The 24,592-nt window shown below is 55.9% G+C and overlaps 1 protein-coding gene across 1 annotated transcript; it reads left to right on the top strand.

The window, feature by feature from the left end:
- The first annotated feature begins 18,351 nt into the window (after nt 1–18,351).
- Nucleotides 18,352–24,377, top strand: LOC100836268 (mitochondrial inner membrane protein OXA1-like). The gene is made up of 9 exons (XM_003574165.4): nt 18,352–18,899; nt 19,013–19,103; nt 19,884–19,925; nt 20,284–20,342; nt 20,669–20,744; nt 20,820–20,951; nt 22,253–22,360; nt 23,775–23,829; nt 23,935–24,377. The coding sequence occupies exons 1-9, from the start codon at nt 18,439–18,441 to the stop codon at nt 24,180–24,182; spliced, it is 1,272 nt and encodes a 423-aa protein (XP_003574213.1). The 5' UTR covers nt 18,352–18,438; the 3' UTR covers nt 24,183–24,377.
- The last annotated feature ends 215 nt before the right edge of the window (nt 24,378–24,592 follow it).

Raw genomic sequence — 24,592 nt, forward strand, 5'->3', positions numbered from 1 at the left:
GCAACGTGCAGGCCGCCCGGCAAGCTACCAGCCCGGCAGGGCTAGCGGGGCTTCGGGGAATAATCCTGCCTGGGCACCTCCCGGGAAGGCGCTTGCCGGGAGGAGGCGTTCCCGGGCACAGGTTTCCGCCGCGAGGACGGGGCTGAGTGAACAGAGCAGCAGGGCCACGTGGGCGCGCGGCAGGCGCCTGGTGTGCAGGGTCGTCAGGACAAGGAGTGAGGCGCACGGCGTATTTAATGAGCCGACAGGAGGGAGGTTATCCGTCGAGTCAGGCGAACAGTGGCTGTCCAGGGCTAGCTTTTAGGCCTTAGACCCCTAGCCGCGGGGTTTGCGCTCGTGCATGCGTGCCAGCGCACTGAGGAGGAGCTGCCCAAGCTCCTTGCTCGTCACTTGTAATCCATGCACCGTGACACCTGTGGTATCCCCTTGGCTATAAAAGGAGGACCCTCGCCAACGGTCAAAGGGTTCAGTCTTTGGTTCGTTTTTCCAAACAACTCATAGTTCTGCACTAGCGATAGCCCAGAATAGTAAGGAGCACTTAGCCAGAAAGGGAGCACCCGGGGACCCTTCCCCGGCAACTTGTAAACACTCGATCTATGGATAATACGAGCTCAGACAAGCAGGACGTAGGGTTTTACACCGCAAGGTGGCCCGAACCTGGGTAAAAAGAGTGTGCATGTGTTCTTGGCGTGTTCATAGGCTTTGCATTGGCCTCGCCAGTGATCACCGGAGCGATCCCCGTAGCCCACTACCGAACCTAAAAGGGGTGCCTGCGCATCCCCGGTGTCGGAGCCCCGTGCGACGACATCTGGCGCGCCAGGTAGGGCGCGCGTGAGGAGAGCTCGTCGGTGACTGCCGGTGGCAGCGTTTACACCAATATTGGCCTCGTCTTCCTCGATGACAGAGCCAACCACCATGCCTCCCAAGCATGCTGGTGACCCTCGGATCGACCCACGTGACGCCCCAGCGGCACACACGCGATCGCACGACGCGCAGCCCGCGTCGCTGGTTCAGGAAAATCCTGAACCCTCAAGAGCGTAGCAATCGCAGCTGCCACCCTCACCTCATCGGCTGTCAGCAGATAACCTGCTGAGGGGGCCGACGGCCCCCAGTGCCGGGGCCAGCCGTGTGAGCGGACAAGGTGCCGCCCGCGCTGGCCAGCGAGTCGAATCGCGGGCCGAAGGCGCGCAGCGTCAGCTGCGCCACGAGCACACCGCGTCGCGAGCGACGCCGACGGGGTTGCACCACGCGCACCCGGGTGCGTCCGGGGATAGAGCGGAGGGCAGCCGCTCGGGAAACCGGCAGCCTCCCGCGTGAACCCCGTTGGAGGCCATCATCGCCGCGCGGGTCATGGTGTGGTACGAGCTGCAGCAGGGCACGCCGGCGCACGAGGTATGGAGCGAGGAGCTGGACACGCTCCTCGCGCTCGCCGCCCAACAGCCACAGGGCGAAGGCGGCCCGGCAGGCTCAGGCCGCAGGCAGAATCCGGGGCACGGAGACGCGCCCCGCGCCTCGCGACAGGGGGAAAAGCCTCCCTAGCAGGGAGGCTCGGGAGGTGGGGACCCGGAGGGGTCCTCGGACTCGTCGCCCACCGTCATGCGAGGTGCCGCGCACGGCGTCTTGACTGCCCGTCAGCAGGAGGATCTGCACCAGCGCCTGGAGCGCCGGCGCCGGCGCGAGGTAGAGCGCCAACGCCCGCAGGAGCAGGAGGATGCTCCTATGGGCCCGAGGACGGCTGCACTGAGTTCACGCGCGAGCTGCGGCGGGTGACATGGCCCCACAGGTTCCGAGCGCCCGCGCTCGGTACATACGATGGGACCGTGAATCCCAAGGATTTCCTCCTGACCTACACGTTGGGGATGCATGCCATCGGCGCCGACGACAAGGTCAGAGCCAACTGGTTCCCCATGGTCCTGAAAGGATCAGCGAGAACCTGACTGCTCAACCTGCCTGCTGGGTCCATCGCCACTTGGGCAGACCTGCGCGAACAATTTGTGAGCGCGTTCCAGGGAGGCTACAAGCATCCGGGAACCATGGCGGAGCTGCACACTGTAGTGCAGAAGCCGGGGGAGACGCTGCGGAGCTTCGTCAACCGCTTCTCCAGTCTCTCCTACTCCATCCCAGAGGCGGAGGCTGCCGCCATCGTCAACACCTTCGCCATCAACGTCCGTGACCCCAAGATGCGCGAGAAGCTGAGCACGCATCGGATCCGGACGATGCAGGATCTGTACGCCTTGGCGCACAAGTGTGCCATGGCCGAGTAAGGGCGCTTAGCGCCCGAACTTGCAGCTAAAGCTGCCGCGAGCCCAGGAGAGGGTTCGCAGAAGAAGAGTTCCCGCAAGCGCATCGGGAAGCAAGTCCTCGCTGCGGAGTCAGGGGTTGCCGCGAGGCCTGCAAAGAAGGCCTCGCCCGGTGGCGGGTCTGGCGGCAAGCAGTGCGACTCGCCCCGCTGCCCCATCCACGCCAATTCCACCCACGACGCACAGGATTGCCGCATCCTGCAGGGTATCAAGCAGCGGCGCGAACAGCGCCACGAGGAGCGCCGAGCAGCCGGTGCCTACTTCAACTGCGGCGACATCGGGCATCTCTCCTGAGATTGCCCAAACGACCCTAGAGCGGGGTCGAAGCTTGCCGGCGGCAACGCCGGCAGGGAGGAAGCCCAGGGGGGCGCGGCCAAGCCCATGCCGGCAGGGAGCGCGAGTCTGACTGCACTGGCGGCGACGAGCCGGGCTTCCAGGAGCCCCGCGGCGTCGCCTGCATCCATGGGGGAGCTTACGCTCTCCCATCTCATGCCACGGTAAAGCGCCACACCCGTGACGTGTGCGCGCTGTTGCCGGACGCGGAGCCGCAGCAGCCGCTGAGGTGGTCGCATGCACAGATCACCTTCAGCGCCGACGATGATGAGGACGTTGCCGGAGACGAAGGCTCGCCGGGCGACAGGCCGGCAACGAAGAAGGCGCCCGCTGCCCCGCAAGAGCTTGCCGGGGAAGCGCAGGCTCCAGCTCGTGCCCCGGCAAGGGCCAGAAGCTCCGGGAGGAGGCCGCCAAGGTGAAGAAGCTGCCCCTCCAGGCCGGTGATAAGGAGCGCACCGTGACCGTCGGTGCGAGCCTTACTGCCGAATAGGAAAGCACCCTCATTAATGCCGATGTGTTCGCTTGGGAGCCGTCGGACCTTCCCGGAGTCCCTAGGGAGGTGATTGAGCATCGACTCGCGGTGCGCCCGGACGCCCGCCCCGTTAAGCAAAATATTCCCCGGCAAGCGCAGGAGCGCAAAGATTTCATCAAGCAAGAGGTGGACAATCTCAAGGCTGCGGGGGCTATCAGGGAAGTTCTGTACCCCACTTGGTTAGCTAACCCTGTAGTAGTGCCCAAGGTGGGGAATAAGGTTTGCATGTGTGTAGATTTTACTGATCTTAACCGTGCATGTCCCAAGGACCCTTTCCCTGTACCCCGTATCGATCAAATAGTGGACTCCACTGGTGGTTGCGACTTGCTGAGCTTTCTAGATGCTTTTTGCGGCTACCATCAAATCAAGATGGCGGTCGAAGACGAGGAGAAAACAGCGTTCGTCACCCCGGTTGGCTGCTACTGTTACACGTGCATATCTTTCGGGTTGAAGAACGCGGGCTACACATTGCAACGCACGTTGCGCGAGTGTTTGGGACCCAAGCTAGGCCCGAACGTGGAGGCCTACACGGACAATATCGTCATCAAGTCGAAGCGCGGGGACTCGCTGATTGATGACCTGCGGGAGACGTTTGATAACCTCCGCAGGATCAAACTCAAGCTGAACCCAGAGAAGTGCACCTTTGGTGTAGACTCGGGCCAGCTTCTGGGTTTTCTTGGTTTCGCACAGGGGGATACAAGCCAACCCGCAGAAGATAGAATCTATCAAGAAGATGGAGGCTCCCCGCAAGGTGAAGGATGTCCAGCGCCTCATCTCAAGGCTGGTCGAACGCGCCCTGCCTTTCTTCAAAGAGATGAAGAAGAGACCGAGGCGGCGTTCTAGGATCTCAAACACTACCTGAAATCGCCGCCCGTCCTCATCGCCCCCAAGCCGGGCGAGCCACTGCTACTCTAGCTAGCAGCGATTGACCAGGTGGTCAGCTCGGTGCTGGTTGCCGAGAGGGAGGAAGACGTTCCGGGGACCGAGGCGGCGGGGCAGGGGGCGGCGCGGCCCTCGGCAACCGCCTCGGACCCGGGGACCACCCCCGAGTTGGCAACTTCAGCACCGTGCAAGCGGCTAGTGCAGCACCCAGTGTACTTCGTCAGCACGGTGTTGCACGACGCCCGAACGAGGTACCCGCAGGTGCAGAAGCTCCTCCTGGGGATTCTGCTCGCGTCCCGGAAGCTGCACCACTACTTCCAGGCCCACTTCGTCACGGTGGTGTTGGGGTTCTGCCTCGAGCGAGCCCTTACCAACCGTGAAGCCACCGAGAGGGTGGCCGAGTGGAGGATGGAGCTGTCAGAGTTCGATCTGCGCTTCACCAACTCCAAGAGCATCAATAGTGCGGCCCTGGCGGACTTCGTCGCCGAGTGGACGTCGACGAGTGTAGGAGAGGAGGAGCCGGAGACCAGCCTTCCAGGCAAGCTGGACGAAGGCCACTGGGTCCTCTACTTCGACGGCGCGTTCAGTCTCCAGGGAGCCGGCGCCGGAGTCGTCATCGAGTCACCGACGGGAGATCAGTTGAGGTTCGCTGTCCAACTCAATTTTCCGAACTCCACCAACAACACGACCGAGTACGAGGGTTTGCTCGCCGGGTTGCGGGCAGCGATCGCCCTCGACATCAAGCGCCTGGTTGTTCGCGGGTACTCCCAGCTCGTGATCAATCAGGTTAACAAGGACTACGACTGCCCGCAGATGGCACCGTACGTGGAGGAAGTCCGCAAGATAGAACGCAAGTTCAAGGGTTTGCGGTTCGAGCATGTCAAGCGGAAGGACAACTTCGTGGCTGACGAGCTATCCAAGATGGCAGCAGAGCGCCGAAAGCCCCCGGCGGGGGTGTTTTGCCACAAGCAAGCGGCTGCTTCAGTCGCCCCCAAGCCGGTTGCCTGGGAAGCCCCTCCGGCAACCGAAGGAAACCCCGCAACAGCAGGGGTCCATGCCGCTGACATAGCGGCATGCGTTGGCAGGGAGACCCCTCCCTGGGCGGTGGAAATCGCCCGCTACCTAAAGGGAGGGGACCTCCCGGAAGACGACGTTGCCGCAGAGCGAGTGGCCCGGCAAGCCAAACTGTACGCCGTGGTGGACGGGAACCTCTACCGCAAGCGTGCGAATGGAGTCAAGCTCATCTGAGTGTCGCAAGACGAAGGGCGCGCGCTGTTGGAAGAGATACATCGAGGCACATGCTCCCACCATGTGGCCTCCCGGGCGCTGGCTGGCAAGGCGTTTTGGCACGGTTTTTATTGGCCCACGGCCCTGGCCGACGCGGAGCAGCTAGTGAAGACGTGTGAGGCGTGCTAGTTGCACTCGAAGAAGAGCAACCAGCCGGCGCAGGCCCTGCATGTCATCCCGTCCTTTTGGCCATTCGCGGTCTGGGGGCTAGACATCGTCGGCAAGCTGCCAAGAGCAGTCGGCGGCGACGAGTACTTGCTCGTGGCCATCGACAAGTTCTCCAAGCGGGTGGAGGTGGAACCCGTGCGGAAGGTGACCGCCCAGGCGGCCATCAAGTTCTTCAAGAGCATTGTGTGCCGGTTTGGAGTGCCTAACGGCATCATCACCGATAACGGCACGCAGTTCACGAGCGCGGCGTTCCAGGCCTACTGCGAGGGCATGGGCACCAAGATACACTTCGCGTCCGTTGCTCACCCAAGGAGTAACGGGCAGGCGGAGCGAGCCAACGCAAAAGTGCTGCGGGGGCTCAAGACGAGAACCTTTGACATGCTCAAAGGCCACGGGAAACACTGGGTTGAAGAACTCCCGCCCGTGCTGTGGTCAATCAGGACCACACCTAGTCGGGCAACGGGCGAAACCCCTTTCGCCCTTGTCTATGGGGCAGAAGCGGTGCTGCCCCTTGAGCTCAAGCACGGATCTCCCCGAGTACGCGCGTGCGGCAACTCCAGCCAACACGAGCAAAGGGTTGACGATCTGAACTTCATCGAAGAGCTTCGATGCCGGGTTATCACGACAGGCGAGTCCGTCCCTGGGGGCTCGAGAACGGAGACCTTGTCCTGCGCTGGATACAAGGAACGAAGGCCGGGAACAAGTTGACTCCGAAATGGGAGGGCCCCTTCTGGGTAGTACAGGTGACCATACCGAGGGGCTGTCCGGCTGGAAACCGAAGATGGCTTGCCGGTGCAAAATAGCTGGAATATTGAGCACTTGCGCAAGTTCTACCTGTGAAGCGGCGGAGCCCGACCCTCAAGTGATGCCGCCGATGCATTCCTCTCGAACTAGTGTAGCCGGGCAGCCCCTGCGTGTAAACCACTAGTTGTTGTGAATAAAGATAAGTGCGTTTTCCTGACTTTTAAGATTGCCTCGTTTATTTGCATGTTCCTCCTTCTTCTGTCTCCTGCTTTGGGTGCACAGAAGTGTCTTTCCATACTTGGTTGTGAGCAGGGGGCTGCCGAAGCCTCGAAAACATAAACCCGTTGCCGGATTGCTCCGGCACGGGACATGCAGTTGCCGGGCTTCCTGCAACGTGCATCACGGGACATGCAGTTGCGGGGCTTCCCGCAACGTGCATCACGGGACGTGCAGTTGCCCGGCTCCCCGCAACGTGCACCACGCACTCGCTGCGTCTGGGAAATAAAGTGCTCACACCCAAGTTTGGCATCGACCCTTCCGTGCCCGGGGGCTGGGAGGCAGGAGATTATCCATACTGCTCTGTGTTTTCGTCAATTTCGAAATTTTTTGCAGCATCTCGGGCTTGGTAAGAAACTCATGTGCAGGGTAAAGGCGGAATCTTGCGCACTATAATGCCCGTGGGCTGCCCACGAGTCGTGGCGTGTAGAAACGCCTTGTGGTGCAGAGCGACCGCACAACGAGGGACTCTCCACACTTCGAGGCCCCTGATTCAGGAGGAAGCCACCACGTGTGCCACAACAGCTTGGCATGCGGAGTGGCGAAGGCCGTACCGCACTCCAAGGGGCGGGGCGCCACACATGCTGTGTTGACCCGGCATGTGTGGTTGCAAGCCCTCCCTTCCGTCCCTATAAAAGGAGCGTCCTGGCCATGGAACAGCTCAGGGCACAGCCAAGAGGCTAAGAGGGCGGGCGGTGCCATAGAGGCGCGATGGTGGTGCATCCCATCGGCGCCCAGCGCCGACAGGTGCACCGCCGTCGCGCCCTTGCTGCATCCCCCCTCCGAGCCCACTCCGAGGGGCGTCGCAGAGACACGGTGGTGGTGCATCCCACCAGCGCTCAGCGCCGGCGGGTACACTGCCGCCGTGTCCTTGCCACACCTCCTCTAGCGAGCGTCTCCGGGGCGAGGGCTGCCACGGAAGCACTGTGGTGGTGCATTCCATCAGCGCTTGGTGCTGACGGGTGCACAGCCGCAGTGCTCCTGCCGCATCCCTCCAGAGGGTATCTCCGCAGGGAGCGAGGGTTGCCGCAGAGACACTAGGGTAGTGCATGCCATCCGCGCTCAGCGCCGACGGGTGCACTGCCGTAGTGTCCCTGCCACACCCCTCCAGAGGGCGCCTCTAGAGGTGAGGGTCGTCGCGAGGAAGCTGTGATGGTGCCGGCGCCGGCATCCGCCGTTTGCTCCGGCCCACCACCGCGTCCCTGTTGCGTCCCTCAAGCAGATTTTCCCCAAGCAGTGAGGGCTGCTGCACGTACGTCGTGATGTCTTCGCCACCCGCGTTTGCCGGTGGTGGCGAGGAAGGCACGACGTCCCTGCTGCACCCCTCGGAACAGGTTGCACCGGAAGCAAGGGCTCTTCCAAAGGCGAGGGTTGCTGCGGAGACGCGGCGGTAGCATCGTCGTCGCCGCTTGTCGCCGGCGGCGATCGTGCCGCATCCCTCAAACAGGCTTTCTCAAGGGCGGCGTGCTAGGCGAACAAGCAAACGTTCTGAGCACGAGACCGAACGAAAAGCTAAGTGCTTGAACCTGAATGATAAACCCTTTAAGAACTGAACGTAATTGAACGCTGCCTCGTTGAGGGTGCCCCTGGAACTTGCGTGTGGCCAGGGTGATAGAAGGACGCTTGCGGGGGGAGTGCGCTCCCCGTGCAGCTTCCGGGTCCGTCTCGGGAGGGCATGGCTTGGAGTAGTTACCCCGCAAGTGGAGTGGCTCGCCGCTACTGCTTGGCCCCAGGTCGGCACCGCGGGTCCGTCCCGGGTCCCTTGTCTGGTTAAGAGTGAGGCGCGCGAGTCCCCGGCAACACAAAGCACAACACACAAAGGCAAAGGGATCCACCCCGCGAGGCAGCCCCAGGAACAAGGAACAAGGATTAAGCAGAACTAAAAAGCTTGATTAACTAAGTAGCGAATGATTACATGGATTAATGAAAATGTAATTGTTCAAACGGCGCGAAGCGCCGCACTTGCAGGACGAAAACAAAAGAAGGTAAGCAAGAAAGCAGCAAGGGCCGGCAGGAGGCCGCGACAACTAGTTGCCGGCGTCTTCCGCCGGGGGCTCCAGGGATGGCTCGGGGTCCGGCTTCCTTTGCATCCGCTCGACCACCTCGTCGACGAACCCACGCACTGCCTGAGTGTGGGTGGGTTCGTCCTCGCTGTCTGACCAGGCGTCCAGCAGCGTCTCGAAGGGAAACTCCAGGTCCCGAAGGTGTATCCTCGGAAGGATCGTCCTAACAACCTCCCGAGCGCAGTTGGTGACCTCGTTGGCACCGAACTGGGCAATCCAGACGTCGAACGCCCCGAGCTTCCTCACCAGGTCGGAGAAGAACGGGATCAGCGTTGAGACATCCGTACCGTCCACCGCCGCGGCCTGGAGCTCGAACCTGGGCAGCAAGTCGCGCAGCGCCTGGGCAATCTTGAGCAGCTTCTTCTCGGTCTCTAGTTGCCGCTGCCCGATTAGCGTGCCGTGGTGGAGCCGGGCGTCATGCGCGGCCTTCTTGGCCTTGCGGAGGTGGCTCTCCATCATCACGAGCTCCGCGGCCTTGGCCGTGTTGTCCTTGCCAGCCTTGCTAAGCTCCTCCCGGACAGTGGCTAGCTCGTTCTCGAGCCGGGCCGCTCTGTCCTTGGCGGCGCCGAGCTGGATCTCGTGCCGGGCCGCTGCGTCCACCGCGCTTTCGGTGGCCTTGACCTACACCTCCAGCTTGACACGCAGGCCTTGGATCTCACCGCGGTAGTTGGCGATCAGATCGTTCTTCTCGTCGATCCGAGCCTGGGCGGCAGCAAGCACCTTGGTGTGCTCCTTCTCGGTTTCCGCTTGAACCGCCAATAGCGAGTCCAGAGCTCCCTGGAGCTCGGCGTGCTGTGTGTCCAGTCGCCGGTAGAGCTCTTCTTTCGGGGCGACCGGTGTGCTGACATCCTCCAAGGCCTCCCGGGCAAGGCGCGCCTCCTCTCTCGCGAGGCGCGTCTCCTCACGCAGCCGGGAGAGCTCTTGCCGCTCCTGTTCCACGGCTTGCCGCAGCTCGCCAAGCTGGCTCTTGTCAATTGCGTGATGTTCCCTCACCTCGTTGAAGGAGGTGACGAAGGCCAGTTGCTGGTCCTTGACGGCGTCGAGGAACCGGTGCCCTCGCTCGAAGACGCTTGGATCCCAGGTGATGGGATTCCAAGCCACCCCGGTAAGGGTGCCGAGGTCGGTGTTGAAGGAGGCAGCCGCCGCCGACGAAGCCCCCGCCGCCACCGTGGAGCTGGGCGGGAGGTTGTCCGCTTGTGCCGGAGTGTCCTGTCGCTCCTCTCCGGCAACCTCACCCACGCCCGGGGACTGCAGGGCTGGTGAGGTTGCCGCGCCCCCGGCAGGGGCTGCCCCCTGCGGGGCGGCGGGAGAATCCGTGCCAGCAGCGTCCGCGGCTGCGGGCGCGTCGCCGGGCGCCGTCCCGGTGGCGGCGGTGGTCGCCGCTGCCGCCATAGCCGGCGCAATAGGGCTTGGCGCGGGGGCCCCTTCCGGCTCCTCCGCTGCCCCCGTGACCTCGACGTCAGAGTCGAGGTCAACCACAGCAACACTCGCTCCCGGTGTGAGTGCACTCGAGCCTGCAGCGGCGAGAGGTGTGGGAAGCGGGAAGCTAGAAAGTTGCCCGGAGGCGGATAAGGGGGCTCAGGATGGTTACCTTGCGGGGCCGTTGGGCTTGCGGGGGGAGCCTCCCCCCCATCCTCCGTCCCGGCAGGGGTCTCCAGGAGGCTTGCTGCGGGCGGAGTGTCGCCTACTGTGAGAAAAGATTCGGTTACGTGATTAGCTGACAATCGAAAGTAAAAGGAAAGGAGGCAACAACGAGCTGTACCTGTTGCCGACGCCAGCTCCATCGGGGTTGGGTCGCCGGCAGGTGTGATGGTGGCGCTGCGGGCCCCAGTGCCGGCCGGGTTGACAGCGCTGCCGGCATCCGCGCGCGCCTTCTTGCTAGGCGCGGCAGGCGGGGAGTCGTCCCTCCCTCTCTTGCTGGCGCTCTCCGATGAATCGGCCCTCGGGGAATTGCGCCAGAGCACGAAGCCCCGGAAGATCCCCCGAGCGGGCGGAGCTGTGGGTGCCCGTGGGGGTGCCGCGGCCCGGGGCAACACGGGCACCGACGACGATGCCACCGCGACGTCAGGGACCGTCCCCGGTGTTGCTGCCGCGGCGGCCCTGGCAGCCGCGGCCGGGTCGCGGGCGGGCGCTGCCGGGGGGGTCACCGCCGTGGCTCCGGCGACCGCCACGGGTGCGGCGGCCGCCGCAGAGCTGGTAGCCACCTCTGTGGCGGACGCCGTCGCAGCCACTATGGTGGTAGCTGCAGTCGCTGCGTGCGCCCTTGATCTTTGCACGATCAGGGCCGCATTGTCGCTGTCCTCCTCATCGTCGTCCACGGGGACGACTGCGTAGGACACGGCAGGCTGTCTCGCCTCGTCGTCCGAGGACCGAAGGGAGGGCTAGCTTATCTCTAACTCGCCCCCGCTCTCCTCAATAACCTGCTTCCCACGAGTTGCCGGTGGGGGAGCTCACGGGGTCCGAGTGGGGGTGTCATCCATTAATCCCCACTCGTTGCAGGGCGGGAAGGAGGCGACGATGTCGTTGAGCCCCGCAACGCCGGCGTGGAGGGAGATGACACCTGGCGGGAACCCCGTAGCGGCAAGGTTGTTGTCGGAGATCCCCTTCACCCACACCTGGAGGGATTTCCAGTCCACGCCTTCGCGATGGAGGTGTGTCCTGTCCTCGGGACCCGTGTACATTCACGCGGGCCGGGAGCGCAGTTGGAGCGGCGCGACACGCGGGGTGATGAAGGTGCGGGCCACGTCAACATCGGTGAGCCCTGCCAGCCGCAAAGCCTTGATCTTCTCCACGATGGAGAGGAGATCGGCATCGCGGTGGTACCGGTCCCGCCAGCCGCTATGGGGTTGCGGCAGGTCGGTGGGCGAGAGGATGAACTACTTGGGGTTTTCTACTCGGACCCAGCACCAGTCGCCCCGCCACTCCTTCTCGATCTTCTTCTCCGACCGGACGATGAATTCAGACTTCATCCGGTCGAGGGCGCAGAACACCACCCCTGACGACATCGCACTCGTGTTATCGGTCCGAGGGTAGAAGTAATGCCGGAACAGTGCCACCGACGGTATCACCCCGACGAATCCTTCGCAGAGGAACTGGAAGGTGGTGAGGAGGTAGAGCGACGTGGGGTGAAGCTGCGCCACCCGCAGCTGGTACGACTTCGTCAGCGCGTGGAGGAACAGGGAGAACGGCGACACCAGCCCGGTGAGGAGGAAGCGCCCGAACACCGGGAAGTCATTTTCCTAGTGGTCGGCGCCCGCGGGGAGGATCAGGGTCTCCCCGTGCTCATTGAACCCGGAGGCAACGGCGTGCTGGATCTTGGCCAACGCCTAGCTATTGTAGCTGGGCCGGTAGAAGGCGAGCGAGGCCCTCATCGCCCGCTTCTTCTGGTCCTTGTCGGCGGCGGCCTTGGCGGCCCCCTCACTCTTGCTGGCCGCCGCTTTTTTGGGGGCCCTCCCCTCCTTTCGCTTCCTGGTGGTGGGGGGCGCCATGGGGAGCGGAGGCAGAAGCTAGCAAAGCTCTTGCGCGCAAGATGCGAAGAAGTTGGAAGACGAAGGCTGGGGGGCAAAGTGTTTTTCCCCTCGATGCAGCAGTAAAAACTTTATAACACTCTGCCGTTTGGTAACGGCTAGTTCCGCACCCTACGGGCGCGCTGGGATAATTGCTAATCAAAGGGATAATGGGAAGAGTGGCCTTAACTTCCCTTTTAAAAGGGGGGGGGGTTACGGCGGAAATCACGCACCCACTACTCCGTCCGTAACGGCAGGGTATGAGAGACGACGAAGAGACGCGGGCCCAAGGCAAGTTGGGACCCACGCGTTGGTTGGGCCGTAGCCCGGCAACCGACCAGGGGAGGGTTCGCCCGGGAACGGGTGTTGCCGGCTCACGCCCGGAGGCTACTGTCACACTAGTGACACCCAGGGTACCACTGTTGCACGACGCGTGGATTGCATCGCCGAGTTCCAGGGAGGGTCTCACCCCGGGCGACAACGTACAGGCTGCCCGGCAAGCTACCAGCCCGGAAGGGCTAGCGGTGCTTCGGGGAATATCCCCGCCTGGGCGCCTCCCGGGAAGTCACTTGCTGGGAGGAGGAGTTCCCGGGCGAAGGATCCCGCCGTGAGGGCGGGGCCGAGCGAGCAAAGTAGCGACGCCACGTGGGCGCGTGCCAGGCGCCCAGTGTGCAGTTTCGCCGGGGCAAGGAGTGAGGCGCACGGCGCATTTAATGAGCCGACAAGAGGAGCGTTACCCGTCTAGTCAGGAGAACAGTGGCTGTCCAGTCCTATTTGTTAGGTTCTAGACCCCTAGCAGCGGGGTTGGCGCTCATGCATGCATGCCAGCGCACCGAGGAGTAGCTGCCTAAGCTCCTCGCTCGCCACTTGTAAACCATGCACCGTGGCACCTGTGGTATCCCCTTGGCTATAAAAGGAGGACCCCCGCCAACGGTCAAAGGGTTCAGTCTTTTGTTCGGGTTTTCTGGTTAGATTTCTCTTGGTTGGTTCGTTTACAGAGCCAACTCGTAGTGCAACACTGGCAGTAGCCCGAAGTAGAAAGGAACACTTAGCCAAAAAGAGACCACCCGGGGGCTTCCCCCGGCAACCTGTAAACAGCCGATTTTACAGTAATACAGGCTCAGACAAGCAGGACGTAGGGTTTTACACCGCAAGGTGGCCCGAACCTGGGTAAAAAGCGTGTGCATGTGCCCTTGGTAGCGTTCATGGTGGATTCGTACACCTCGCATTGGCCCCGCCGGCAATCGCCGGAGCGATCCCCGTAGCCCACTGCCGAACCTAAAAAGGGCGTGCCCGCGCATTCCCGGTGTCGGAGCCCCGTGCGACGACATGTTGTCGCCGTTGGGATACGACTCGGCTTCGGCGTCTTAGGCCATGGTTACGAGCCATGGGTCCTAATACCCTTGTGAGGGTCGCAATCGATATGCCGGTAGTGATTCGGACATTTCGACCTGCCGTTCGGGAAATTGCATGCGGAATTTTCTCTCTTCGGACTTCAGGAAGCTATGCTTTCCCGCGATTATTATGGAGCCTTAACCTGGTTACTATCATGCAGGCCCGTGCGTGACGTCTCGCATACGGGTAGCACGGTTCTCCGAGGTAAGTAAGCTCATGCATAACTCGCTTATTTATGGTTCCCCTTAAATGTGTTTTAAGGAGCTTCCGGTCCTCGAGGGACTTGGTTCTACCTGATGGATGGCCTCGAGGCATGCTAGGACCCACCAAGGAACAAGTCGCTAGTAGCGACCTATGTCTGTGGACATTTTTTAGAGGATGCTCGGGCCAACGGAGGCCTTTCCGCGTTCCTCGGTGCGCGGCACAGGGGCAACGGCTCTTTTACGATGATGAGTCGTGTGAGTGTCTCGTGTCACTCTTAATTTTTCCTCAAGGACTTAGCTTTATTGATCCTTACTTCCTTGTCTTAAGGTATGGCCCGATGCGCACTTACCAGCCTTATGTAGACGTGACCTCGTTGGCGCTTACGATCCCTCGAAGTTTCATAGGGAAAAGGTCGGTTGGGTGCTGACAGTCTCCTTTTGAGAGCGGCATGGATTGCCCTTGAAGGTCCTCCTTAGGCGTAGAAACGCCGGAGTTTGTCGCCGTTCCAGGCATGGACAAGGTTTTGCCCTTTCATATTCTCGAGGTGGTATGCACCATTTCCCAATACTGCGGCAATGTGGTATGGTCCTTCCCATTTAGGGTTGAGTTTGCGCTGGAGCTTTGGGTCGACATTCTTTTTCAGCACGAGATCTCCTTGGAAGAAGGCTCGTTCCCGCACTCTTGTGTTGTAGAAGCATGCGGCGCTTTGTTCGTAGACGGTGTGCCTCATGAGGACTTTGTCACGAGCTTCTTCCACAAGATTGACGGCCGTATTGTGATGCTCTTCATTTTCGACGAAGGCAATTGGGGTGGCTTCTTGGAGCCTTTCGACCCAAGGTGAGTGGAACTCGACCTCGACGGGAAGAACTGCTTCGGCTTCATACACCAAAGAGAATGGTGTTCAGCCCGTGGAACGGCTTACGGTGGTGCTTATGCCCCAAACCACGCTACCGAGTTCATCTCCCCATGCTCCCCTTGCTTTGCTAACCGTGTGCTCTATCCTTCGGTAGAGTCCTTGGAGGATTAGTCCATTTGCCCTTTCGCATGCGCCGTTGCTCTTGGGGTAAGCTACGGATGCGAAGTGCAGCTTGATCTCAAGGCATTCACAGAATTTGATGAATTCCGCACAGTCGAACTTTTTGCCGTTGTCCACGGTTAGCTCTCGCGGGACGCCATATCGGCATATGATGTTTTCCCAGAAAAAAATTTGGATGGCCTGTGACGTGATCTTGCCAAGCGGCGCTGCTTCTATCCATTTGGAGAAGTAATCAATCGTCACCACGAGGTACTTGTAGCCCCCGTTGCGTGCGGGGAAAGGCCCGAGAAGGTCCATTCCCCAGCGTGCAAATGGCCATGTTATCGGGATGTTCTTCAGGAAAGTCACGGGCGCATGGATTGACTTAGCCATTTTTGGCAAGCTTCGCATTTCTGCAATATGGTGATTGCGTCTTGCACCATGGTGGGCCAATAGAATCCCTGACGTAGGGCTTTTGCCGCGATGGCTCTTGGTGCAAGATGGTGGCCGCATATTCTTGAGTGGATTTCCATGACGAGCTCGGCTCCTCGGTCAGGAGTTATGCATTTAAGCAATGCGGCCGCTCCTTTCTTGTATAGGATGCCGTCGAGGAGGACGTACATCTTGGCGATTTGGCTTCGCACCTTCGCAAAGCGATGGAAGAAGTTTCGGAGGGATTCCCCCAGCTTTTGTTTCACGGCGTATAGCTCGTGAGCCTGCACGGGTTCTTTGAAGTTTCCTTGAAAGTTGGCGATGAAGACCTCTTGGAGGCGCTCCCACGAGTGCCAGGAGCTCTTCCGCAGGTTATAAAACAAAGTTTGCGCCATCCTGGTGAGCGCGAGCGGAAAGAGGTTGCACATCTCGACGGGACTTCCCCCGGCGGCTCGTATTGCGGTGGAGTAGACATCCAAGAATTGAAGAGGATTCGATTTCCCGTCGTACGGCCATATTGTAGGCGGCTTGAACCTTGGCGGAAAAGGCGCGTCTTGGATCTCCCGCGTGAGCGGGTTGCAAGTCGGCCGATTCTTCTGGTTCTTTCGGTGGCGAGGTCCTCCCTTGTCAAAGTCGCTTTTGTCGCTAGAGGGGTCGCTCGGAGAATGATCTCGGCGTTTTCTTGGGTGGTCGGAGCGTCGACGGGAATTCCTTTCGCCGCCGGCACGGGCTCCGGACTCCGCCACTTGCTCGTTCCCATGCACGCTGGGGTCTCATTCCCTGCGAGGCGCAGCTTGAGGTGGTACCTGGTTGCCACCTTGCTCGACCCCGACGGGGGGAGCAAGGGGCGCTTGCAGGGCACTCGCAAAGCGAGGTTGGTGTTGAGCGTGTGCGACTTGAAGAGCGCCTTGCGGCGGAAGCCCCCAATAAGGATGATACCAAGGAGCTCCATGGGCGATCGCGGCAAGTGCCAGTGGAGCCGATCCCGGGTTGGAGGGGTCGTAGGCTGGGACTCTTGGCGCAGATTCTCCTGACGCCACATTGTTTCCTCTTGTAGGTTCTGAGGGCAAGGTCACTACCGGTTGTAGGGAAGGTGGCGTGAAGCCCATCGAGCGAGGCATGCCGAGTTCCGTTTCCCCTGCGGGGGCTGCAAACGTAGGCAGCTCACCGATTCTTGCCACCACATTGGTGAGTGTCGAGGGACCGCCTACGACGGTTTCGAGCACCTTGGTTCCTTCCGGGACAGCCGGTAGTGAAGGGGCGACTGCGACCTCCGTCGTGGCGACCATGCATGTGGCGACGTCTGGATTGGTGAGGATTCCTTCTTCCTCGGGAGCCCCGAGGCACTTGCTTTCTTCGTTTGCAACCATGTAGACTTCGCGGCAAGTTGGGGACCCGATGAAGTAGGCTTCGTCGGGGCCATTAAATCTTCAATTGTGGCGAGGGTTCCCCACGATCGGCGCCACTATTGTTGTTCTCGACAAGAATTAGACTAAGGGGTGCCAATGCTCGATGGCACAAGTGTGAGTATAAAAATAGGACGTGTTCGCCGGCCTGATAGCGAAGGTCGTCATACAATTGAACAAGTTGACACGTCGATATTTTTTGAATAGGTTCGGTCGACCCTGCGAGTGCGACTTAATCCTATGTTAGGAAAGGCTTCGGGGGGGTTGTTAGCCAAGGGCTTGGGCCGAGCGGATCTTCCCAAGACACCTTTTAGCGAGAGATTCGTCAGGGCCGCCTCGTACTTGGACTGAACGCGTCTTTCCAAGTATCGAGGTTAGGATACCCTCGGAACTCTAACCCAACCCCTTCTCCTTCGAGCCCGTGCCAACCAAGTGCTCGTCGGTGTGAAGCTCTGTTGTAGCAGAAGTGCGTCACGGTCGAAGGTTGTCCGGTATGGTGTGTCATCGGAGCAAGAGATCGACGTGCGTGCAGACGAGGTGGTCATCTACGTGTCTCGGCGAGACGATCAAGCTTGGCGTGTAGTGGGATCATGACCAGTTTAGTTGAGTTCCTGCGTGAGATTAATGGTGTGTCTAATCTGCACGTAGCACGCGAGATGTGTCCGCGTGGGCTGGTAGTCTGGATCATCAATTGAGTTGAGTCGACGAGTCGTGAAGCTGATGAGAGCCAAGATCAGGGAGAGCGCTGAAGCCAGCAACTTCAAGATTAGGGGGAGATTGTTAGAATGAATCTTGAGTTTGAGTTCTACTAGGATTAGGTGAGTTTGAGAGTGCTAGTCCAAGTAGGATTAGGAGTCATGGCCGTGTGTGAGCCAGGAGTAAAGTTAGGTTCAAGTACGAATTGGACTTGGAGTCCGAATAGTACTAGGTGTGTCCTGGCCGTGCGTGTATAAATACACGGATAGTCAGAGTAGCTTGTAATAAGAGTTGTGAGTTTTGATTTCAGAGAAATAAAGAAAAGAGGATACGGCACGTGCCCTTGGCAATAATCCGGTGATCGTCGTGTGCGTGTGCGTTTTCATGTGATTGATCCTTGGACAAACCCAACAAAGGCTTTCTCGAGGCCGATCGACTTTTAGTCGAGAGTGGCGCGCGAGAGCGAACCTTAGAGGGAGCACTCTAACCATCTCCCATTGAGTATATTCAAGTGAGAGTGAATGGTACATGCCCCATGGGGGGTATTTATAGCTTAGGGGTCTATGACAAAAGACCATGGCTATCCTTGAGAGAGAGAGAAAAGTGGGGGCACAATGGTAAAAGTGGTTCCTTGTTTCATAACTTTTGTGTGCACTATGAGAGGGAAAGTGAGGGTTGGTTTATGGTCCACGATGGACCAAAAGCCTCATCCATACACTTTTGTTGCCCACTATTCTAACTCATTCCACCCTTTGACCATGACATGAGATGTTTGACTTGTTGACTTGTCTTTTTTTTGCCATGTAACATTGACTGCGCCACGTGGACATCTTGACTCATGCTTGGAAAATGTTGATTTAGTCGTCTCACGTAGGATTTACGGTCCGACTCATATAAAGATTTTATTTTACATTAAATCAAATTATTATTGTTTGTTTTTAAAATCATATTCATGCGAGCATATATAATTTTTCACGGCGACGCCCGGGGAATCACTGAATTCTTTCGCGCAAAAGAAAAACCAATTTATCCAACCAATTTTTTTTTTCTGAGAGGAATTCATCCACCTGACTGACCTGCGCCGTTGTACGTGATGGCCCATAACATCCGGAGGCCCAAAGCTCAGTCGGGAGTGCTCAGTCCACTCCATTGCTCCCGCCGTCGTGTCTGTCCGCACGCCGCCTCCAGAGTCCAGAGCCATGGCGTTCGCCGCGCGGAGAAGCCTCGCCTCCCGCTTCTCCCACCACCTCACCCGTCGCCTCCACCCCTCCGTACCCCATCTCCTCTCCTCCCGCTCCAACGACGACGATCGCCCAAGCCCCTCGAAACCACCGCAACTCCCGCCATTTCGCTCCCCTCTCCCGCCCGCTTCCAGAGCGGCCCAAACCCTAAACCACCTCCTCCCCTTCTCCCTCCACCACTCTAGTCTACCCCGACGCAACTTCTCCTCCTCCGCCCCCGCGCCCGCCTCCGCCCCCGCCCCAACCGGCGAGGCTGATGCTGCTGCGGGCGTCCTCGCCGACGCCGCGGAAGCGGCCGCTGCAACGGTGCCGGCGCCGTTCCCGGGGGAAGTGGCCGCCGCCGCCGCCGATTCCTTCTTCCCCGTCGCAGCGCTGCAGCACCTCATCGATACCATCCATACCTTCACCGGGCTGAACTGGTAAGCTTCGCGATGCAGCTTCTAAGGTTCGGGATCTGTTTCCTTGTATCGTGTTCTTGGTTTGCTACTTTGCTACCTGTTCGCCTTTGATGTGTCGTGCGTCTACTGGTCAGGTGGGCTTGTATTGCACTGACGACGGTGCTGATTCGGAGTGCCACGATCCCGTTGCTGGTGAACCAGCTCAAGTCCACGCATAAGCTAAATGTAAAGTGCTCGTGTTGTGATTCTACTAGCCTAGTGTTTGCTCGATGCTTAATGTGTGTGTGTGGGTTATAAGCTTCTCGTGAAAACGTTTGCAACATGTAATAACTAACTTCATCCGGGAAAAAAAAATGAAAACACTGTATTCCCCAGATCAACAGACTAGCAGATGTGGGCTGTAGCAGTGGCGATGGACCTACCTCCAATGCTTCTGCGCTCCCCTCCCATGATTCTTTTGTGTGATTAAACTACTTAACAGTATTCATGCATTTTAGAATTCCCAGTAAAGTTTAAAATCCTCCATGATTATGCGATTCTGGTGTTATCAAATATTCCTCCGATCCTAAATTCTTGTGAACTAAAACAACGACAACAATTTAGAATTGGAGGGAGTATATAATAAGGGGACTCACTTTTGGAAACTTAACTTTCTCGCATGCAATCATTTAGTGATGTAATGTGCTACTCTTTCCCTACTCCTGCCCACAAACTTGCCCCTTGCACCAGTGCCAATAAGACAAATTCTAAGTTTGCCCACTAATACGTTTAAATCCTGCATTCCAATCAGCGAACCCTAGTTACCCTACTATGCATAATGTAGATGGTATTTCTGAAGATATCTATACAAAGTCATTTGATATTGCTGTATTTAGTTTTAGTTCCTTCATCTTCCGGTCTTCCTGAAGTTAATTTATTTGAGCTTTGTATGTAACAACTGGTTTCTTTAATGTAACATTTTCAGATGATTCTTTGCTTCTCCCAAACTTATGCCTTTTTTTCCAGGCAATAAAGCCAGAGATGGAAGCCATTAAGGACGAAATGAATGTGAGTCTAAATTCTTAGCTTGTCGAGGGTATTATTATGTGCTCCCTCCGTTCCTAAATATTAGATGTTCTAGCTTTGACCTAAGTCAAACTTACTAAAGTTTGTCCATGTTTATCAAAAATATGTATCAACATCTGGAATATCAAATAAGTATAATATATAAGTATATATCATGATGGAATTTATAAAACTAATTTATATTAGTGTTGGTAAATTTTTCTATGAACTTGTTCAAAGTTTAAGAAGTTTGACGTAGGACAAAGCTAGGACTTCTTACATTTTGGAATGGAGGGACTATTAGTTATTTTCATCTATGGCTAATTCCTTAACGCATTTATTTTGCAATTTTATTTGATAGAGTATGGATCAAAAATCAGCAATGGAGGGGAGAAAGAAAATAAAAGCACTCTTCAAAAAGTATGGAGCTTTGAATAGATTATTCTTGTCACTATTTTAATCACAATGGCATCTGATGTATATTTCCTGATTCATGTTGTACTGTCCATGGTTCCAAAATCTGTTAACTAGTTTCTTGTTGCTGATGGATTAAGATTCTTTTGGTGTGAATGGCTGTATTAACATGTTTGAGAACACATTCTCTACTCTCTCAGTCCTCTTTCTATCTACTCACAAATTCAAAATTGAACATATCAGGGAGATAGCTTTTGTTCTATGGTACATGATGTATTACGAACACTGCTTTTGCTGCAGTTCCTCTAACTTCTTTTGCACTTTTCTTTTAGGCATGGTGTTAGTCCATTTAGTCCACTAAAAGGACTCCTTATCCAAGGGCCAATGTTCATGAGCTTTTACTTTGCTGTGAGTTATACATCTTACTGCCCCTCTGATTCTTCTGCTTTTTTTACTTACCTTGTTTTTTTTTTCCGATTGTAGATAAATAACATGGTTGAGAAAGTCCCTTCATTGAAAGGAGGTGGAGCATTCTGGTTTACCGATCTGACAACCCCGGATCCTCTTTACATCCTTCCTGTGTTAACAGGATTGACATTCTTAGCTACAGTAGAGGTATGCAGTTTGTGTAATGTGTTTGTGGTGTGTGTCTGTCCAGCATTGTACGCTTGACTTGGTGTACCAAGGTTTCTTGCTTGCATGCTTAGTGTTTCAGTGTTTAGGGGTGATCATTTTTTATTTATAGTCCGGACCTGAATTTACTTCCATCATGGATATCTTCCTAATGTGAGGACGCCGTTGGGGAGGGTATGGACTATAACCCGTGTGTTACCGTCCCCATACGCAAAGAAAAAATTCCCTGTATTTACCCTCCCTGTAATACCCATTGCCCATTTTACCCATACCCACATTGGACATCTGGGTGCACGGAAAAAACAATCTCCCAAACAAGCTGGCGGCTGGATCAAATCGAGGAAGAAGAAATAAATTATCGAAGATCCATCGAAAAAAAAAATCCAATCACAATCCCTGTTGAGGCAATGCACCACAATCCAGGAGGACGAGCGCCAGCAGCACCCACGCGGCCCCGTCGTTGAACGCTGCCGCCACCAGCACTGTCCCCCCGATGGGCGTGGTGAGCAGCTTGAGCTCGGCAAGGATGTGTGCATGCTGGCATGGGGAACGCTGTGATGGAGAGCGCCCACCCCCCATGAAGACGAGGAACGGCACGTAGCCAGCGTCGTTGGCGCCCGGGACAACGCTGGCGCAGACAACGAAGGCGACGCTGATGCCGCAGGCGAACGGGAGCCTATGGCGGAACGGAGCGGAGGTCGAGCTCAAGGAAGAGGAATAAGAGTAGGTCGATGCTGGCGGCGGACTAGAGCACGGGCATGCTCCGGGGCGGGAAGAGCGTGTGGAGGTAGGCTTCTTCCGGCCGAGCGCAGAGGAGCACGGTGGCGGCTCAGGCCCTAGGCGAGAACTAAGAAGCAGGTGCCCCGAGCGGCGGCGGCGGGGAGCCTGGGATCGAAGATTTTCTGTGGGGAATTGGGTAATACCCATGTTCCCTTGGGCCCTTATGGATAATTCCCCACACCCGACCCATACCTTTTGTGGGCAGAAAAGTTTTGACCCATACCTGACCCAATTGTACGGGTAATAGATCAGGCAATGGGCAATGGATGCCCAGCGGCATCCTGATGCTAATGTAATCGTGCATGCCTGTCAAATGGTGCATTCATTTGTAAAACTTGCAGAGGTAAACAAACTCTTCGTTACCTCATCCAGCTAACTAGTCAGCTTTCTTGGGTAAACATCCAAAATTTCAAACAGCCGATTTTGAATTAGAAACATCTACTCTCCTGGGTGTATTTGCCAATACTGAAGTCTAAAGCTAGATGTTGTGTGTGTTATTTCAGATTAACTTGCAAGAAGGAATGGAAACCAATCCTATGGCTGGTAAAATGAAGATGTTTTCTAGAGGAATGGCTGTTATGACAGTCCCATTCACAATGAATTTTGCCAAGGTATAACAATGTTCATATGTGCTATGATGCTTAGTTTTTATACATAGATGATATATCTGATCTTACTTGAGATGATCAGTACTCCCTCCGATCCATAATAAGTGTCTCAGATTAGTACAACTTATGTACTAAGTTAGTACAAAATCTGAGACACCTATTATGGATCAGAGGGAGTAGTGAAATACATGAAAGAACTGGGAACGAGTAGTAACCAAGATTTGAAATGTTTGACAAATCTGATCTCACTTTCTTGGTTGACAAGAACTAAGAATCTGGTGTAACTTCTTCGTTGAGAACATGAGGAGTCTGATGTTAGCTTTTTTGTTGAGCTATCTCAGGCCTTCAGTTTTATGAGCTAGGAGTTATGTGAATGTTTGACCAAAGATAATTAGGATTAAGGTCCAGCTTTATTATGGAAACACAGTGCCTAATTGGGTTTATGAGCTTTACAAGGAAGCACTTCTGAGAGTGATGTAGATTCTCCACAAACCAGATAGAGAAACTAACTACTGCATCTTATAACCAGATCGTCCAGACACACCTAGCACATGGCGAAAGAGCACACACATAAGTAGGAAGCATCTAGGAAAAACCAATTAGCATCACCTCCAGTTAGTTCCTGTTGTTCCAGACAATTCCACTACACAGGTAGCAGAAAATAAACTCTCGTTTAAGTTTCCATATTCTCCAAATACCAACAAGTATCCTAAAGTAATTCTCGTTAAGAAGAAAATATATCCAGAAAATTGATGATTATGTAAGATTGTCTCACGGGGCTGGCAAAATTAATCTTAATATTAGATTGGCCTCTGTGTCACAAAGAAAGAAATAATGGCTTAGACAGATTTCTCATGTCTTGTGGCTGAGACAACTGATGACTGTAGGATTGATTTTCTTTCATGGCGAGGTTTTCTTTGTTGTTAGCAGATATGTATATGTTGCTCAGAGACTAAGATAGCTGTAGGAAGTATGGTCATGAGTTAGTGCTAGAAATTTGTTAAGCTGCAGCAAGCTTTTTTTCTCCATTTTTTTTTATTTCCGTATGGCCCGGGTCGATTCTACTACCGTCTACCTAGCATATAAGCCAGACCACAAGGGTATGCTTGGTTTCGCTAGCCAGAATTTTGGTGACGGTTTTGCTTTACCATGAGTTGGCCAATGTTAGCAAGAAAAATGAACTGGAGTGGACAAAGAAAGAAGACTAATTTTGGTAGGGTAATTTTTTTTCAAACATATACACAGATACACGCCATTGCCCATTAGTCTGCATAACGAGCAAAGATAAGGCTGGACTACTGAGACAGCATCACGTATTATCCCTACTTGTCAAGTTAGCTCTAGATACAACCATTTTCATAGTATTCGCTATTCACAGCATTTTCTTATTTCCTAATCTCCTAATCGCTTTCTCCAGGGAATTTTCTGTTACTGGATCACGTCAAACTTATTCACCCTTGTATATGGTATTGGTGAGTATGGTTTGAATCTTTAAGTGAGACATGATTGCTCTAGGGCATAAGGTTCTGTTTCATGGTCTAATAGTTTATAGCATATGGTATTTTGATTTTTATCAGTTATCCGGAGACCCACGGTGAGGAAGTTGTTTAATCTTCATGCTTTGGTTGCTCCGTCTGCACCCGGACAGAAGTCAGCTTTCAGTTTTTTTGGTGGATCCAAGGCAATACCTTCAGCAGATTCACCTTTAGCAATCATGTCAGCCAAGCAATCTTTGGAGAAACCTGATGCTGCTGCTCTTGGCTATCGGGTCAAAAATCTTGATAAGAAAGTGAAATCTCGAGGCAAATCTCGAAAACGCAGGTAAAATGTGGGCACGTCAGGGCTTAAATGAGAAGTATGCCCTTTGACCTTGTGGTCCGTTGAGATTTGATTTATCCTGACTTGGTCTTGAGCAAATTTTGCATACGGAAGTTGTCATTGTTTCTTCATCACATGTGGCTGCTGTTGCCTTTCTTGATTGAATAAGACAGGTTTTTTATAACAGAATAGCTTATACACAGATGTAAGTTCAGAAAGTTTTGATAATTAGTCTCAGTGTTCATCTTCCAAGAATTCAGATGACATTAACTGCTTCCTCTGAAGTTTTAGAGAGCCTCATCGACACCGCAGGGTAAACTATGGCACCAATAATTCAAATCGTTGAGAGGTTTATTTAGTGCAGTGGCAGCAGTTGCTGACAGTGACCGGTGCCTTCAAGTGGTTGGTATTTGTTTG

The sequence above is a fragment of the Brachypodium distachyon genome, chromosome 3 (genome assembly GCF_000005505.3).
Source record: "Brachypodium distachyon strain Bd21 chromosome 3, Brachypodium_distachyon_v3.0, whole genome shotgun sequence".
Taxonomy (NCBI): Eukaryota; Viridiplantae; Streptophyta; class Magnoliopsida; order Poales; family Poaceae; genus Brachypodium; species Brachypodium distachyon.